The 17,142-nt window shown below is 41.5% G+C and overlaps 1 protein-coding gene across 1 annotated transcript; it reads left to right on the forward strand.

Annotated features, from left to right (window-relative positions):
* Positions 1 to 4,110: 4,110 nt before the first annotated feature.
* On the forward strand, positions 4,111 to 13,696 carry LOC135526974 (cytosolic 5'-nucleotidase 1A-like). Its single transcript, XM_064955643.1, has 6 exons — positions 4,111 to 4,574; positions 7,072 to 7,239; positions 7,433 to 7,562; positions 9,236 to 9,358; positions 12,212 to 12,399; positions 12,634 to 13,696. The coding sequence occupies exons 1-6, from the start codon at positions 4,446 to 4,448 to the stop codon at positions 13,012 to 13,014; spliced, it is 1,119 nt and encodes a 372-aa protein (XP_064811715.1). The 5' UTR covers positions 4,111 to 4,445; the 3' UTR covers positions 13,015 to 13,696.
* Positions 13,697 to 17,142: the final 3,446 nt, after the last annotated feature.

The raw sequence follows: 17,142 nt of genomic DNA on the forward strand, positions 1-17,142 counted from the left end.
GTGTAAGAATTTAATAATGTTATAATCTTATGGCTGGGGGCAGTATTGAGTAGCTTGAATTAATAAGGTGCCCAGAGATACCCAGAGTAAACTGCCTGCTCCTCAGTCCCAGTTGCTAATATATGCATATTATTATTAGTATATTTGGATAGAAAACACTCTGAAGTTTCTAAAACTGTTTGAATGATGTCTGTGAGTATATCAGAACTCATATGGCAGGCAAAAACCTGAGGAAAAAATCAAACCAGGAAGTGGGAAATCTGAGGTTGGTCGATTTTCAACTCAGCCCCTATTGAAGATACAGTGGGATATTGGTCATCTTGCACTTCCTAAGGCTTCCACTAGATGTCAACCATCTTTAGAAACTTGTTTGAGGCTTCTACTGTGAAGGGGGGCTGATTGAGAGGGGAATGAGTCAGAGGTCTGCCAGCAGCCATGAGCTGGTCACGCACATTCACATGAGAGGTAGCTCCCTTTCCTTTGCTTTTCTGAAGACAAAGGAATCCTCCAGTTGGAACATTATGGAAGTTTTATGTTATAAACATCCTAAAGATTGATGTGTTAAGAACGTACTAAAGATTGATTCTATACATGTTTTGACATGTTTCTACGGACTGTAATGGAACTTTTTGACATTTCGTCTGCAACTAGTGAACGCGCTTCGTGAGTTTTGATTTGGTTACCAAACGCGCTAACAAAAGTAGCTATTTGGACATAAATGACGGACATTATCAAACATTTATTGTGGAACTGGGATTCCTGGAAGTGCATTCTGATGAAGATCATCAAAGGTAAGTGAATATTATCTTTCTGGTGTGTTGGGTCTGAGCGCAGTACTCAGATTATTGCATGGTTTGCTTATTACGTAAAGCTTTTTTGAATCTGACACAGCGGTTGCATTAAGGAGAAGTGTATCTATAATTCCATGCTTAATAGTAGTATCTTTTATCAATGTTTTATTATGAGTATTTCTGTAAATTGATGTGGCTCTCTGCAAAATCACCGGATGTTTTTGGAACTACTGAACATAACGAGCCAATGTATATTGAGATGTTTTGATATAAATATGAACTTTATCGAACAAAACATACATGTATTGTGTAACATGAAGTCCTATGAGTGTCATCTGATGAAGATCAAAGGTTAGTGATTAATTCTCTCTCTATTTCTGATTTTTGTGACTCCACTCTTTGGCTGGAAAAATGGCTGTTTTTCTGTGATAAGGCTCTTACCTAACAATCGTTTGTGTTGCTTTCGCTGTAAAAGCTATTTGAAATTGGACACTGTAGTCGGATTAACAACAAGGTTACCTTTAAAATTATATAAGATACTTGTATGTTTGAGAAATTTTAATTATGAGATTTCTGTTGTTTTGCATTTGGCGCCCTGCACTTTCACCGGCCTGTTGTCATATCGATCCCGTTAACGGGATTTTTTTTCTCACCTTTATTTAACCAGGTAAACTAGTTGAGAAAAAGTTCTCATTTGCAACTGAGACCTGGCCAAGATAAAGCATAGCAGTTTGACGCATGCAATAACACAGAGTTACACATGGAATGAACAAAACATACAGTCAATAGAGTAGAAAAAAAGATAAGTCTATATACAGTGAGCGCAAATAAGGTCAAGGGAGTTAAGGCAAAAAACAGGCCATGGTGGCGAAGTAATTACAATATGGCAATTAAACACTGGAATGGTAGATGTGCAAAATATGGATGTGCAAGTAGAGATACTGTGGTGCAAAAGGAGTAAAATAAATAAATAAATACAGTATGGGAATGAGGTAAATAGATGGGCTATGAACAGGTGCAGAGATCTGTGAGCTGCTCAGACAGCTGGTTCTTAAAGCTAGTGAGGGAGATGGGAATCTCCAGCTTCAGTGATTTTTGCAGTTCGTTCCAGTAAGTGGCAGCAGAGAACTGGAAGGAAAGGCGACCAAAGAGGAACTGGCTTTCGGGGTGACCAGTGAGATATACCTCAGCCCTAAGAGGTTTTTAATTAATGGCATGCATATTAAGTTGATGAACACCTTGCATTTGCCTCAATTACCACAATAGACTAGCATTTGAATAAAAAGTTGTCTTGTGTAGATATAACAAACTTTTCGGACTCTGTATTATCGTAATATCCAAGTGTGTCGAAATTCCCTGTTTATTTCTGCTGGAAATCATGAGTATGGGCCCTCCAACATTAACCCACTGGTTTAACGAACTATCCAGTTACATTACCTTAGTAAGATCAATTAAATAATATCGACAGGGCGAGACCCAGATGCAGACACGGGAGGCAGATGTTTCGAGTCTCTGATATTTATTTTTATCCAATGGGCAGGCAAGAGAATGGTCGTGGACAGGCAAAAGATCATAAGAAGGTCAGAGTCCAGGAGGTACAGAGTGGCAGGCAGGCTCGAGGTCAGGGCAGGCAGTATGGTCAGGCAGACGGGTTCAGAGTCAAGGGTCAAAACTGGGAGGACTAGCAAAAAAACAGAGAAAAGGAAAAAACAGGAGCACGGAGTAACACGCTGGTTAACTTGACAAAAAAAGACGAACTGGCACAGGCAGACAGAAATAAATACCCAGGGGATAATGGGGAAGATGGTTGACACCTGGAGGGGGTGGAAACAAGCACAACGACAGGTGAAACCGATCAGGATGTGACAAATATCAATAAAAAATAACAAGTAATATCAATTAACATATTTGTTCCACAAACCAAAGCCTGATGAAAAAAAATGAATGAATAAGAATTATTAGATAATGCAAAACCAATGACCTAATGATGCCTGTGAGTAAGTTGGAGTACGTGCCAGCAACCAGAAGGAATAACAATTGTTGAAAATGTCTTGAATTGTTTCAAAGGCTTTTGTGCCTTAACAGTAGCATTAAACAACATCTTAGGAGGTGAAGCATTTGTTTGAAGTCAAGTTTAGAGCTAGGATGTAGGAATATGATTGGGTGTTTAGTCATTACTGAAGCATGACACTTTATATTCAAGAAAATAAAAATGAGTGAATTTAGTTGTTAGTAAGTATTTTTTGGAGTTGTTTTTACACTATTAGTTAATTAAAGTTATAGCTAATACACTTCGTAATTTATTTTACCCACTTCATAAAATAATAATCATGTCACGCCCTGGTCGAAATATATTATGTTTGTCTTTATTTATTTGGTCAGGCCAGGGTGTGACATGGGTTTATTGTGGTGTGTTTTGTCTTGGGGTTTTGTTAGGTATTGGGTGTGTGGTTTAGTGGGGGTGTCTAGCATAGTCTATGGCTGTCTGGAGTGGTTCTCAATCAGAGGCAGGTGTTTATCGTTGTCTCTGATTGGGAACCATATTTAGGCAACCATATTCTTTGAGCGTTTCCTGGGTGATTGTTCCTGTCTCTGTGTTTGTTGTTCACCAGATAGGCTGTGTAGGTTTCCACGTTCCGTTTGTCGTATTGTTAGTTATTTCATGTCGAGTTCCCTTTCATTAAAGAACATGAATAACCACCATGCTGCATTTTGGTCCGCTTCTCCTTCGACAGACGAGAACCGTTACAAATCAACGCATTATGTAATAAATATTACATTATGCACAAAAGTGTTATTATGTTATGCGTTCAGGATTTTCATCACATTATTGGCAATTTATTACATTACAAATGAAGAAGTTGCTACACTATTAGTAACTATTAAATTATTGTAAGTTATTACATTATTAGTTGCTACATGCCCTCAGAGATGTGGGGTCACGGCCAGGGTCTGCCGTTATCAACAGCGACCTTGGAGCAGTTAGGGTTAATGGCCTTGCTCAAGGGCACATTGACAATGTTGGGGAAGCTATTCTGAACATATACACTAAAGTTACCCTTAAGATAAAGATGGTTTACTTAACTAAAGTACTTTGAAAAAGTAGTTCACCACATTGACTACTTCATGAAAAATGATTATATAAACTACAAATTGCAAGAACAGATGCACACACAGTTGTCACATGCATTAAATCAAAGTTAGGCAGTGATGCAGAATTCATACCCAGCAAAGGGTTAAGGAAGGGAGGAGGATGTAGGATGGCTTGAAGTCAATAAAAAATGAGAGGGGGAGAGAGAGCGAGAGGGAGAGCACAACATCTATACGATTAATGCATGCCAAAAACAAGGACAGCTAGCGTACTGCCTCTCTCCATCCCTACCCCTCTTACAATATCTGTATTTTCTTCCTCCTCTGCTCTGAGCGTTCGGCTGAGTGGTTGCACTGCCGTTCAGTCTGCTGCTCTCATCTCTGAATGCACCGGGAATGATGGTGTAAATGAGTGTAGGCCTCGGCTACTCGAGGACTCCGTAAGGACTGCCTGAGAGTGGGAGAGAGGTAAAGAGACAGCGAGAGAGGCAGTAAGATACTCAGTGAGGACTGCCTGAGAGAGATAGAGGGAAGAAGTGTGGGTGAGGCAATAAGAGAGGCAGGATGATGAGTGTAAACAACGACGGGATGAGGACCGGCCAAGACACAGCACCCAACGGCACAACAAGAGCATCCTGGGAAAGAACCAACACTGTGTCTAACCCATCCACTCCCACCAAGCATCTCAAATCGGTGAGTATCAATGTGTCATGAGATGAGGAGAAAAATAATGAGAATCTCTCTCTCACACACACTTTCTCTATCTCTGTCTGTATTGTGAGGAGTTTGCATGCCTTGCTTTAGTGGGAACAACTATTTAATATGCTAAGGGTGCATGTTCAATGTTATGTATCTGTTACCTGTCAATTAGTTCCTTGAATGTAGGCTACTGTATATCCTTTCATGTGGCAATTACACTGACATTCAAGGAAATAGATTTTTTTTACCGTTTGTTAGATAATAGATAAGGCTTTCGTAACGCATTTGGGCGACTGTAGAAGAGAGTCCACCTGTTAACATGTCTGTCTGCAATGGCACAAGTAGCCTACAGTCACCTGCTGTGCTGAGTGATAGAAGACAGACACACTCCTAGCCTTATCTATGAGCCTGCCTGGGGGTGATGAGGGGAATTGTTTCAAGCAGCCTAACTGGCCAAATGATCAAATATTTCTCCATGTCCAATGGTTTGAAAGAGTCTATTGGTAGTAGAATTGAACTCTATATTTTGTCATAAAAGTGTACCAAAATAAGACAATTGTGTCTCTTTGAAGTGTCTGAGGGGTCTGTTGGTGGGGTCAGTTTTGCTTACTGTATGTCCGCTGTCAATGGAACAGGATGACGTCTTTACAGACAGACACATCATGACAACACCGAACAGGTCAACAAGGCACTGAATAGTAATTCAGTTGAGTCCAGTTGTTCAGTGTCGCATACAGCACTCTGACGGGGTATCAGCGTCACTGCCGATAAATATCTAACCTGCCAAATTTCGGAAAGGACAATGCATCGAAACAATACCACTCCCACCACATGCAAGGGGCAGGGAGGGATCTTCTGCGTAAGTTAACTTATTTGTTATCTCGAAAGTCATTCAAAACTTTAACTCCACAATCTGCTTTCAGCCTTCTTGTTATGACGAAGGCTTCATTATTTTATCTCAGCGAAGTTGTCATAGTTGATTATATGACAGATTATCAGGTTACCACTTGGCTCTATCTGTCTTCAAGACTGAGTTTTATAGCAGAGACCTGTCACAAAGCTATTTGAAGTGAAATAATGGCAATATGCCTTATTGACTATAAAAGGTATGCTTACAGATTTGCCAGACAAACATTTTTTTTACTGTTTAAAAAAACAAGGCACAGAAATGTTAAACTGATGCAACACTAGCTCATCGATTGAACTTATTTTAGTGTTCAAATAAACTAAATGGAGAGAGAAAATCAAGAACCAGACAATCAAGAAGTGGTATTTTATTATGGTTTGAACCACTAGTGTAACAGATGTCGTCTGGAGAAAGAGAGGAGGACCAAAGTGCAGCGTGGTAAGTGTTCATGTCTTTTTAATAAACAAATTGAACACTGGAACAAAACAATAAACGATGTGAACAAAACAAAACAGTACCGCGTGGCCCAAACACTCACATGGAAACAAACACCCACAAACCAAAAGTGAAACCCAAGCTACCTAAGTATGATTCTCAATCAGGGACAACAATTGACAGCTGCCTCTGATTGAGAACCATACTAGGCCAAACTCAAAAACCAACATAGAAAAACAAACATAGACTGCCCACCCCAACTCACGCCCTGACCATACTAAAACAAAGACAAAAACAAAGGAACTAAGGTCAGAACGTGACAGCTCGACAGGCACTCAAAGGGTTAGCAAGTGGCCGCCAATCTGAAATGTAGCTCTGCTTCATGTGTTATCAGTCTGGCTGGGGAATGTATGTAGTCATGTCACACTGTCACCTCAGCTCTTGTCACACAGCTCTCTCACTGTGCCTGGTCTGAAACCAGTGGGTGGTGACCGACCAGCATTTTATAGTGGGACCTACCCATGAAATTAGTCTGTAATGTGCTCGTCAAAGCTGCTTTGTACAGTTATTTTTACAGTAAAATAGCTCTCTCAAACCCACCACCCTATTTTTTGCCAGTGGTTGAGATAAACCTACATGATATGTAAATACAGTAGGTTCTATCCTCGTAAACATGGTTGGTTCAACCACTGAGGCATCTTCTTTGCTGTGAAACATGATTCAGTCGAAACTGAGCAAGCCAATATTGCCAAAGAGAACAAAATGTGATTAGACTGCCAAGTACATTTCTGCCTCCTCATTACAAGTATGTTCCTTCTTAGTTCATTCTCACAGCTTTCATGTTGCTCATATGAAAGACCTTTGAATCAGCTGCTGCACAGTATATCACTTTGAGAATGTCTACCACTCAGCTATATAACAAGAAGAGCTGTGGACACATTTTGGCTCCCTCTGGCACCACATTACCCTGTTCCTCCATCATCACTACCGAGGATGTCTCAGACTGTAGCAGACTGATCCAAAAGGCTTCTTACTCCACAATGTGACTTGTGTGTTTGTTTTGGAGTATTTGTGTGTGTTAACCTGTGTGTTGTATTGTGTGCCCGTGGTGTGTTCAAGCATTAGGTTTTGTGTCTCCTCATCCAACAGCCTAAGCCTCAGAATGCCATCACCATTGCGGTGTCATCGCGGGTCCTCTTCAACATGGATAAGGAGCAGCAGATCTACGAACAGAAAGGCATGGAGGAGTACCTCAAGTACCAGATAGAACACGAGACAGAGCCCTTCGGCCCTGGTCCTGCTTTTCCTTTCGTTAAGGTCAGGGAAATGAAAGACAGACAGACAGACAGACAGACAGACAGACAGACAGACAGACAGACAGACAGACAGACAGACAGACAGACAGACAGACAGACAGACAGATTGGTGGTCATGTTCGTCAATGTGAATGATGTATGTTGTATGAAAGATTATACTGTATGTTGAGAGCTTCTGTTTGACGTGACCCCAGGCTCTGGAGGCAGTGAATACTCGGCTGAGGGAGCTATACCCAGAGAGTGAGGAGCTCTTTGACGTTGTGCTCATGACCAACAACCACGCACACGTCGGCCTCCGACTCATCAACACCATCAACCACCACCGTGAGTGCCTAATCACACACACAGACACACACATGCATAAACACATTCACACATGGGCACCACTTGGCTATTGTGCTGTGAATGACAACATCTTTCATTCAGATTCAGTGTGATGTCCTGAGTGTGGTCTAAGGGCCCGGGGCTGGGTTTCTACTAAGCTCGTATATGGAAATATTTTAAGATCGTCATATCAAGGATCATTTAGCTATTGGATTTTGAATTTTAGGACCCCTGTAGGTATAAAATATTTCTAAAAATTAAATGGGGGGTGAACATTGAATTTGGCCTTACTGTTATTAGCTCATAGCCCATTAGCCCATAGCCCATTAGCCCATAGCAAAATTCATACATGGCAAAACAGATTAAAAAAATTAAAAAAAATCTGAGAGATATAAGAACATTCAGGAAATTATTATATGTACATATATTTTTTTTACCCATATTTAACCCCTTTTTTTACACTAAGGTACTTCCATAAATACTTCCATTCAGTCGGACCTTTCGATGTTGGGGTCATATTATTATTATTATTACTATTAAACAGGCAGATTTTGATGGGGAGGTTTAAATTATGCTAATTACATTTCTGCGCGGACATCGACTCTAGGGGGTTAAGGGCTCCAGGAGAAGAAGCTGTTCTGATGACCTGATGATGACGGTGCTCTGGGTGCTCCACACAGCTGGTCCTCCCCATTCCCACACAGCCTGTATGACCCTATGGCCCTCTGTCCCTCCACAGGACACACGCCTGCTCAAAACATCACAGAATAACTTCAGCTGTATGGGTCTTTAAGCTCAAATATGTGTGTGTGTGTGTGTGTGTGTGTGTGTGTGTGTGTGTGTGTGTGTGTGTGTGTGTGTGTGTGTGTGTGTGTGTGTGTGTGTGTGTGTGTGTGTGTGTGTGAGAGAGAGAGAATGTAAGATAATGTAAGAGAGAGAGAATGTAAGAGAATGAAAGAGCGAGAATGTAAGAGAGAGAATGTAAGAGAATGAAAGAGGGAGTGGGTTGGGGAGGTCAAAGGCTAAATGTTGTTTAGTACGTTACATTCCCTTGTAAACTGTGGTTGTGTAGCATGTCATAGTGCTTAAATAAAAATTTTAATTTTACTAGGCAAGTCAATTAAGAACAAATTCTTATTTTCAATGATGGCCTAGGAACAGTGGGTTAACTGCCTATTCAGGGACAGAACGACTGATTTGTACCTTGTCAGCTCAGGGATTTGAACTTGCAACCTTTCGGTTACTATTCCAATGCTCTAACCACTAGGCTACCCTGCCACCCCAAAAATGACTTATAGATTACTATGAAATTAGGAAATAACTAGACACAGCTCTGGCCACTGGTTGGCCTAGAATGGTGTTGGGGCGATCTCTCTCACACTCCACACGTCCTTTGAGATGAAGGGAGTTGGGAGATGTGGTTCTGGGCCCTGGGGGTGTGGGTAAAATAGTCTGGCCAAGTGGAAACATCTGTCCTGACTGAGCTACTTTCTCAGGCTCTTTCCATCCAGCTCACCCCTCAATCCACAATTTTCTCTCTTTACTCCTCTCTGGGCATTTTTCTATCTTTGTATCTTTGGATCTCCCTAGCCATTGGTAACTGTTATCTAATCCCTCAATTACAGGCAGGAACCAGTACATTGACTCTATGTCTGTCTCTCTTTCCTCTGCAGGGCTGTTCATTGAGCGTTTCTGTATGACGGGTGGTAACAGTCCCATTGGGTACCTGAAGGCTTACCACACTAACCTGTACCTGTCTGCTGACCCCATGAAGGTCAGAGAGGCCTTGGAAGAAGGTAAGTGGGCGAGAGCCAGACCTGGTGCCAGGATAAAGTAACTAAGGGGGCTGTTGAAATCAGGGAGGGGGCTACATTTTTTAGGAGTTCTTGCATTGGCATTATATTGAATTCTCTTTATATAATCACGCTATACCATAACAAACATAAAGTTTAAATCCTGAGACAAGTGCTGAGACGTTTAGATCGGCAATTACCCTATTATGTAAATGCAACGTACACACAGCTGTCTTACCAAAATAATGCAAACTAAATGCTGAAAGTAGTAGCCGAGTTATTCATGCATGCAAACACAAATGCTGAATAGCAGTTTGGCTTAGATTATTGACACAATTGCGAATGCGAAAGAATGCGAACAGAACAGCGCTACTAAGTAGTAGGCCTAGAAAACAAAATATTAGATCGATAAAGACATGACACAATATATATTTAGGCTAGTTACATTAACAGTAAACATAAGGCGAAGGGAGATCCAAATAACCAAAACATAGCCTAGAACCTACTACAGTGAGATGCAGACATGCACAGCTGTCTTGCAAAATGAATAAGCCTATACAGGCCCGCTTCAACAAAATGAAATAATCATCCCACTCCCTCACAAGTTCACTAACACGTTGTGATATGGCACAATACACTTCTGTGAATCAAATTCGACCCACGTAATCAATTAAAGCTTCTTTGGGATCGGTGTCTCTTCCACAGGACGGTTGAGCTAACGTAGGCTAATGTGGTTAGCATGAGGTTGTAAGTAACAAGAACATTTCCCAGGACATAGACATATCGTATATTGGCAGAAAGCTTGAGGAGTGCACAAATTTGAACATAAAAAGTTATTAATAAACAAATTAGGCATATTTGGGCAGTCTTGATACAACATTTTGAACAGAAATGCAAAGGCTCATTTGATCAGTCTAAAACTTTTCAAATACACTGCTGTCATCTAGTGGTCAAAATGTATATTGCACCTGGGCTGGAATAATACATTATGGCCTTACTCTTGCATTTCAAAGATGGTGGACCAAAAAAATACAAAAGAACAGTTGTTTTTGTCTTTGTTTTATCTTTCACCAGATGTATTGTGTGTAATTCTCCTACATTCCTTTCACATTTCCACAAACTTCAAAGTGTTTCCTTTCAAATGGCACCAAGAATATGCATATCCTTGCTTCAGGGCCTGAGCTACAGGCAGATAGATTTGGGTATATCATTTTAGGCAAAAATGGAAAAAAAGGGACGGATCCTGCAATGTCAGCCTGCCATAATAACCAAGCATTCCAGCCGATCTCTTCCTATGAACCAGTTGCTTTTAAATCAATGTTTCTGGACAGAAAACCTGTGGCTTGGGTAGGATTCTAGGCTAACCTGGACTGGCTCCTCTGTTCCAAGATCATCAGGAACAGTCGGAGGTGGAGGCAGCTGTGGAGCCATTGTGGCAGCACTTGTGGAAGGGTGGTGGGCTCTGCACACATAGCTAGCTGGAGCTCAGGAGGATCATCGCTGCTGCTGCTCCTCATCGTTCTCCTTCTTTGTTTGGGTACTTTGGCGAAGCCAATTTCTGATATCCATCGTGGCAGATTAGCTGGTTCAAGCTAGCCATATAGGCTAAGGCTAATATCACTAATGCTTTTTACAGCTATAGCTAAGAGTGAAGCAGCTTTAATGATAAACTTGAACCCTCCCTTTCAAATCAAATATTACAGGCAGAGGCATATCACTTTATTCACTCAGCCTACCACAGAAATGTGAGAAGAGAAGCGTTTTTCCCTGCTTTTCATGGAAACCCAAAGGAGTCATACCACACCGCTCAGTGGCTTTCCATAGCCCCCCTGCTGCAACCTGGTCCCAGAGCATTTCATATTATTCTGTACGTAAATACGTGAAACTTTATTTAATATGATATGTTATGCTTTGTATGGTATGTATTCATTTGAGATTGTCCATTATCCATTTTCGTATGACATGTTACGAATAACAATTAGTATGATATGTCACAAATTTGCAAAACATATAATATGTTATGAATTTACAAACATACAATATGTTTCTGCCTTAACGCTGTAATATGTAACCTTTTGGGCGACCTGAACAAATTCACATAGATCTGTCATTCTCATTGAAAGAAAGTCTAAGAAGCGGTAGATCTGTTGTATGTGCACTATTTCTATGCTTACCATTCTTAAGTTTCATTCTGCATCTTTTACTTTCAATTTTGTACACCAGCTTTAAACTGCTCAAAATAAAATATTTGTTGGTGATGGAAAATATATTTCATAGTGGTTTAGATGGTACAATGATTCTCTACACAATGACTGCTTGTTTGTCACATAAGCTGAAATAAGGCAAACTATAGAATTTTAACAACCAGGAAATGGCAGAGCAATTTTTGCTATTTTTAAATAGGGGACTTAAAAGTAAAACTGAGGGGGCTGAAGTATGAACTGTGAGAGCAAAGCCCCCTGTAGCCCATTCATGCCCCCCCCCCCCCGATGGGAGCATAGTCTTGTTAGTTGAAGACACTGTTGAGTGTGACAAACCAATTTTATCAATAGAACATTTGATCTGTCTCGTAACACTGTTATGTAGTTGTTTAATACAGTAAGAGAAGCTTACCTTGAACAAGTCATTCTGAGTACTCTCTCTCTCTCTCTCTCTCTCTCTCTCTCTCTCTCTCTCTCCCTCTCTCTCTCTCTCTCTCTCTCTCTCTCTCTCTCTCTCTCTCTCTCTCTCTCTCTCTCTCTCTCTCTCTCTCTCTCTCTCTCTCTCTCTCTCTCTCTCTCTCTCTCTCTCTCTCTCTCTCTCTCTCTCTCTCTCTCTCTCTCTCTCTCTCGCTCCCTCTCTCTCTCTCTCTCTCAGGGATTGCGGCAGCCACCATGTTTAACCCACCAGAGAAGCGAACAGAAGTGTCAGAGACTCAGCTGCGGGTGGCCTTCGATGGGGACGCAGTGCTCTTCTCTGATGAGTCAGAGCGCATCTATAAGGCCCATGGACTGGACAAGTTCTTTGAGCATGAGAAGGCACATGAGAACACGCTTCTTGACCATGTATGTCCGGTCCACGTTAAATTTAGTAACACATTCAAACACAATTGAATATGCAGCTAAATCTAAATAGCTAGTCAATTGACAAATTAATATCCCTCTGTACTTCATACGGATGGTGAAATGTAGTGTGAGCTGAAGTGGTTTAATGTCTCTGTTGATTTACTGTAGATTTTGTGACATGTTCAGTGTCAGGCCCCATCATGTAGCAACTCACTCTCTATCCTTTCCTCTCAGGGTCCACTGAAGGGGTTCCTGGAGTCTCTGGGGAAACTGCAGAAGAAGTTTTACGCCAAGGGCCAGCGTATGGACTGCCCCATCCGCACCTACCTGGTGACGGCGCGCAGCGCAGCCAGCTCAGGCACCCGGGCCCTGAAGACACTTCGATCCTGGGGACTCGACACCGACGAGGCCCTCTTCCTTGCTGGGGCCCCTAAGGGGCCTATGCTGGAGAAGATCCGGCCTCACATATTCTTTGACGATCAGATGTTCCATGTGGAGGGGGCTGCGGAGCTGGGGACTGTGGCGGCTCATGTGCCCTATGGTGTGGCTCAGAAACGGCCCCAGAAGAAGCTTGCTGAGGAGAACGCTAAAGACTCTAGCGCTGCCGCCAAGTAGTCTGTACCTCACCCTCTTCCCTATCCCTGTGACAGCAAGGGACAACAAAACAACATTGTGAATTTGAAGGAGACAGTGGTTCTGTAAGTCCTTTTCAGTCCCCTCTTAGTTGTCTGGGTAGTGAAGCCCATAGTACATGACAATTGCAGGGGCACAGAGTGAGAGCATGCTGTTTTCATGCCTGCTATGTGATCGAGGATTCCTCACAAGAGGAGGCGCCAGTATACCTAAAAGAAAAGCTTCAATATTGTCATGCTTGCAGTAATGTTAGTGCACTATGCTATCTGTATCATAGCATTAAAGATCCAATAACATTGTCATCTAAAAATCAACCTAAACATATGCTACACAGTATTTATAGAGTTTACAAGTCTTTGACTTGTAGCAACAACATTAGATTTTGTTGACACATTCAAATTATGTGAAACTCCAGAACCAAAACATTTAAAAATGTTATAAGAGTACAGTGGGCTATACCTGTATAATTTCAGCATATCACTTAGGTTGAAAACATGTTTACTGAATATGTATTTGATGTTGTTGACGTAATATTTTGCTCTGTTCTTTTGTTTCTAATCTAGACACCTTTTATTGTACGTTTGCATGGTCCTCATGCAAGTTACTGTATGTGCTGTACTGAGATGGCAACCTAAAGTGCTAATGGACCATCTCCTCTCTCATTATAAACATGGATGCTGATCCATTCTGTAAAGACGTGGCTTCTTTGAGGAGATATTGGCATAATGTATGCTAACTTAAATATGTGGCTTTTATGTTTCGTTCTATTGCCAATTTGCCTTTCAAACATCCCATAGCCTGCACTAATTACCAATTGCACACGCACCCCAACTGTTAATTGTCTTGATAATTATTTTGGTGTTATCATTGGATGTTTTGTTTCACTCTGGCAGTCTAACTCAGGCGCAAATGATTTTAACTAATGAAGGAGAACCTTTTAACCTGTAACGTTGGCTGCCAAACGCCATTTAAACTACACAGAAGAAGAATAAGAAGAGAAGTGCTGCACTTACATGATCGTTTGCTAAAATGGATGACGAAATGGCTGAGATAGCCAGACTAGTAAATTGAGCTAAGGAACATAAGGTGGTTATTGGAGAAAGGCTATCAGTGCTTGTTCAGCACAGATAGACATGGTTATGGACAGCGAAGGAGAAGAGCCGAGTGCAGTGGGAAGATGTGTGTTGAGGAAGAATGGCACAAAGGACAAACTGTGGTCTGATTTCTCTGATGGCTAAGAAATTGAACCTGACGAGAGTGAGTATGAATTACCTGTGGTGGCATGTGTGTTGAAGACCTCCGAGCCTCACCCTGAAGGTCATGCAAAGGATGATTCAGGCCCAGTGGGAGTGGAATATTTGGAGAAAGTGAATCCCGGCCTTTTAGCTGATCCATATGTAGTTTCAGGCTGGGTAGAAAATAAGTTGGTACTGTTAAATCTGTGAAGGTATGTTTCCCTCGCCTAGAGTGAGCGGTCACTTCACGTCACGTGCCTAGGGACAAGACCTGTGACTTGCTTTGTTCTCCGCAGCAAGAGTGATTACTGGGGTGGCGTTGAGGTGGAGCAACTGATTGAAGATTCCCTGTGTCTGACACCCGCCGTTTGGTGCGACGCAGATCCGGTGGCGAGCGTGATAAAACTGAGAAGACATTGTCTGTCCTTTTGAAGCAAATTCTTTACCTGGTAAAGTCATGTTGGGATGTGTTAGTTATCCTGTGAGAGCTTTTGTGCTGAACCCACTAAGGTGTTTCAGATGCAAAGACTATTTTTTTTATTAAGGATCCCCGTCAGCTGCTGCCAATCCAGGGTTACTCCAAGCAATTTAGTCACCTGAACTTGCTAAATTTCCATGTCATTTATTACAATATTTAGTTGAGGTTTAGGGTTTAGTGAATGATTTGTCCCAAATACAATGCTTTTAGTTTTTAAAATATTTAGGACTAACTTATTCCTTGACAGCCTTTCTGAAACTAACTGCAGCTCTTTGTTAACCTCTTGAAACTCCCCATCCCGGATCCGGGATTGTGACTAAGCCTCAGGCTCATTAGCATAACGCAACGTTAACGATTTCTGAAAATCGCAAATAAAATTAAAATAATGCGTTTGCTCTCAAGCTTAGCCTTTTCTTAACAACACTGTCATCTCAGATTTTCAAAATATGCTTTTGAACCATAGAAATTGACTAATTTGTGTAAGAGTATGCAAAGCTAGCATAGCATTTTGTGTAGCATGTAGCACGCAACATTTTCACAAAAGCCAGATAACCAAATAAATAAAATCATTTACCTTTGAAGAGCTTCTGATGTTTTCAATGAGGAGACTCCCAGCCACATACCAGATGCGCAGTGTTTCCTGAAAGCGTCTGTGTGTAGGAGAAATCGTTCCGTTTTCTACATTGCGCCTGGCTACCGAAACGAACCGAAAATGCAGTCACCTACAACGTGAAACTTTTTCCGGATTAACTACATAATATCGACCGAAACATGGCAAACGTTGTTTGGAATCAATCCTCAAGGTGTTTTTTCACATATCTCTTAATAATAATAATAATAATATATCCCATTTAGCAGACGCTTTTGTCCAAAGCGACTTACAAGTCGGCTGGGGCCACTACTTTTACATATGGGTGGCCCCAGCGGGAATCGAACCCACGACGCTTGGCGTTGCAAGCGCCATGCTCTACCGACTGAGCCACACAGGACTCTTCATTGACATGCAGTTCGTGGAAGCTTGCTTCTCTCTCTTTTCTCCCATGGAAAAATACTGGCAGGTGACTTTTGCGCACCAATTTCGGCGCAGGACACCGGGCGGACACGTGGTAAATGTGGTCTCTTATGGTCAATCTTCCAATGATCTGCCTACAAATACGTCACAATGCTGCAGACACCTTGGGGAAACGACAGAAAGGGCAGACTCATTCCTCTTGTTCACAGCCATATAAGGAGATCATGAAAGACAGAGCCTCAAAATCCTTGTCATTTCCTGGATGCCAAGTCATCTTGGTTTTGCCTGAAGCTCACGTTAAAGGGCACGCACAGAGAAGATATTTGTATTTCTGGACACGTCAGAGTGTTTTCTTTCGAACAGTAGCAATTATATGCATAGTCGAGCATCTTTTTGTGACAAAATATCTTGTTTAAAACGGGAACGTTTTTCTTCCAAAAATGAAATAGCGCCACCATAGGTGTAAGAGGTTAAGTGTTGCAGTGATTTCACTTGCTGTAGTAGCTGACATGTATAGTGTTGAGTCATATGCATACATAGACACACTGGCTTTACTCAAAGCCTGTGGCATGTCATTAGTAAAGACTGAAAAAAGTAAGGGGCCTAGACATTACAATCCTTAAAGTAATTGGCAATATCAGTGGGTTTTGTGATGATTGAGCCATCTGATTCAAGGAATGAGCTGAGTTAGTATTTTTGCCCAAAATGTCATTTTAAGGTGCTCCAAAGCTTTTTACTATCATTCTTTTATGTAGTTTATCTTTGTTTCATAGTGTAATTATTTTTATTCGGTTTAGTCACATAATTTCTCAATTTGCAGTACGTTTGCCAGTCTGTTGTGCAGCCAGACCATTTTTTTTACCATTCCTTTTGCCTCATCGCTCTCAACCATACAATTTTTCAGTTCCTCATCAAACTACAGGGATTTAATCGTTTTTTTTGGTCATTTTCTTAATGGGTACATGCTAATTAGTAACTGGAATAAGCAATTTCATAAATGCGTCAAGTACAGCGTCAGGTTGCTCCACATTATGGTGATGTTGCAGCACTGTGTAGGAGGGAGATTCCGAGATGTGAAAAGTGTGCAGGAGGGCATGGACCAAAGGAATGTGTAGTATCTTCGGAAAAAAACTGTCAATTGTGGGGGTGCCCATGTTGATGGGGTTATCAGAAGTGCCCGGAGCGAGAGAGACAGGTTGAGGTTGCCAGGTTGACAGGTTGGTAGAAATGTTTGCAAATGTATAATAAAAAAACAGAAATACCTTGTTTACATTAGTATTCAGACCCTTTGCTCTGAGACTTGAAATTGAGCTCAGGTGTATCTTGTTTCCATTGATCATCCTTGAGCTGTTTCTAGAACTTGATTGGAGTCCACCTGTGGTAAA

Source organism: Oncorhynchus masou, chromosome 32 (genome assembly GCF_036934945.1).
Source record: "Oncorhynchus masou masou isolate Uvic2021 chromosome 32, UVic_Omas_1.1, whole genome shotgun sequence".
Classification (NCBI taxonomy): Eukaryota; Metazoa; Chordata; class Actinopteri; order Salmoniformes; family Salmonidae; genus Oncorhynchus; species Oncorhynchus masou.

Coding starts and splice junctions, on each gene's coding strand:
- LOC135526974 (XM_064955643.1), top strand. CDS start 4,446: ATGATGAGTGTAAACAACGACGGGATGAGGACCGGCCAAGACACAGCA. Junction 4,575..7,071: donor CCACCAAGCATCTCAAATCG/GTGAGTATCAAT, acceptor CTCATCCAACAG/CCTAAGCCTCAGAATGCCAT. Junction 12,400..12,633: donor AGAACACGCTTCTTGACCAT/GTATGTCCGGTC, acceptor CTTTCCTCTCAG/GGTCCACTGAAGGGGTTCCT.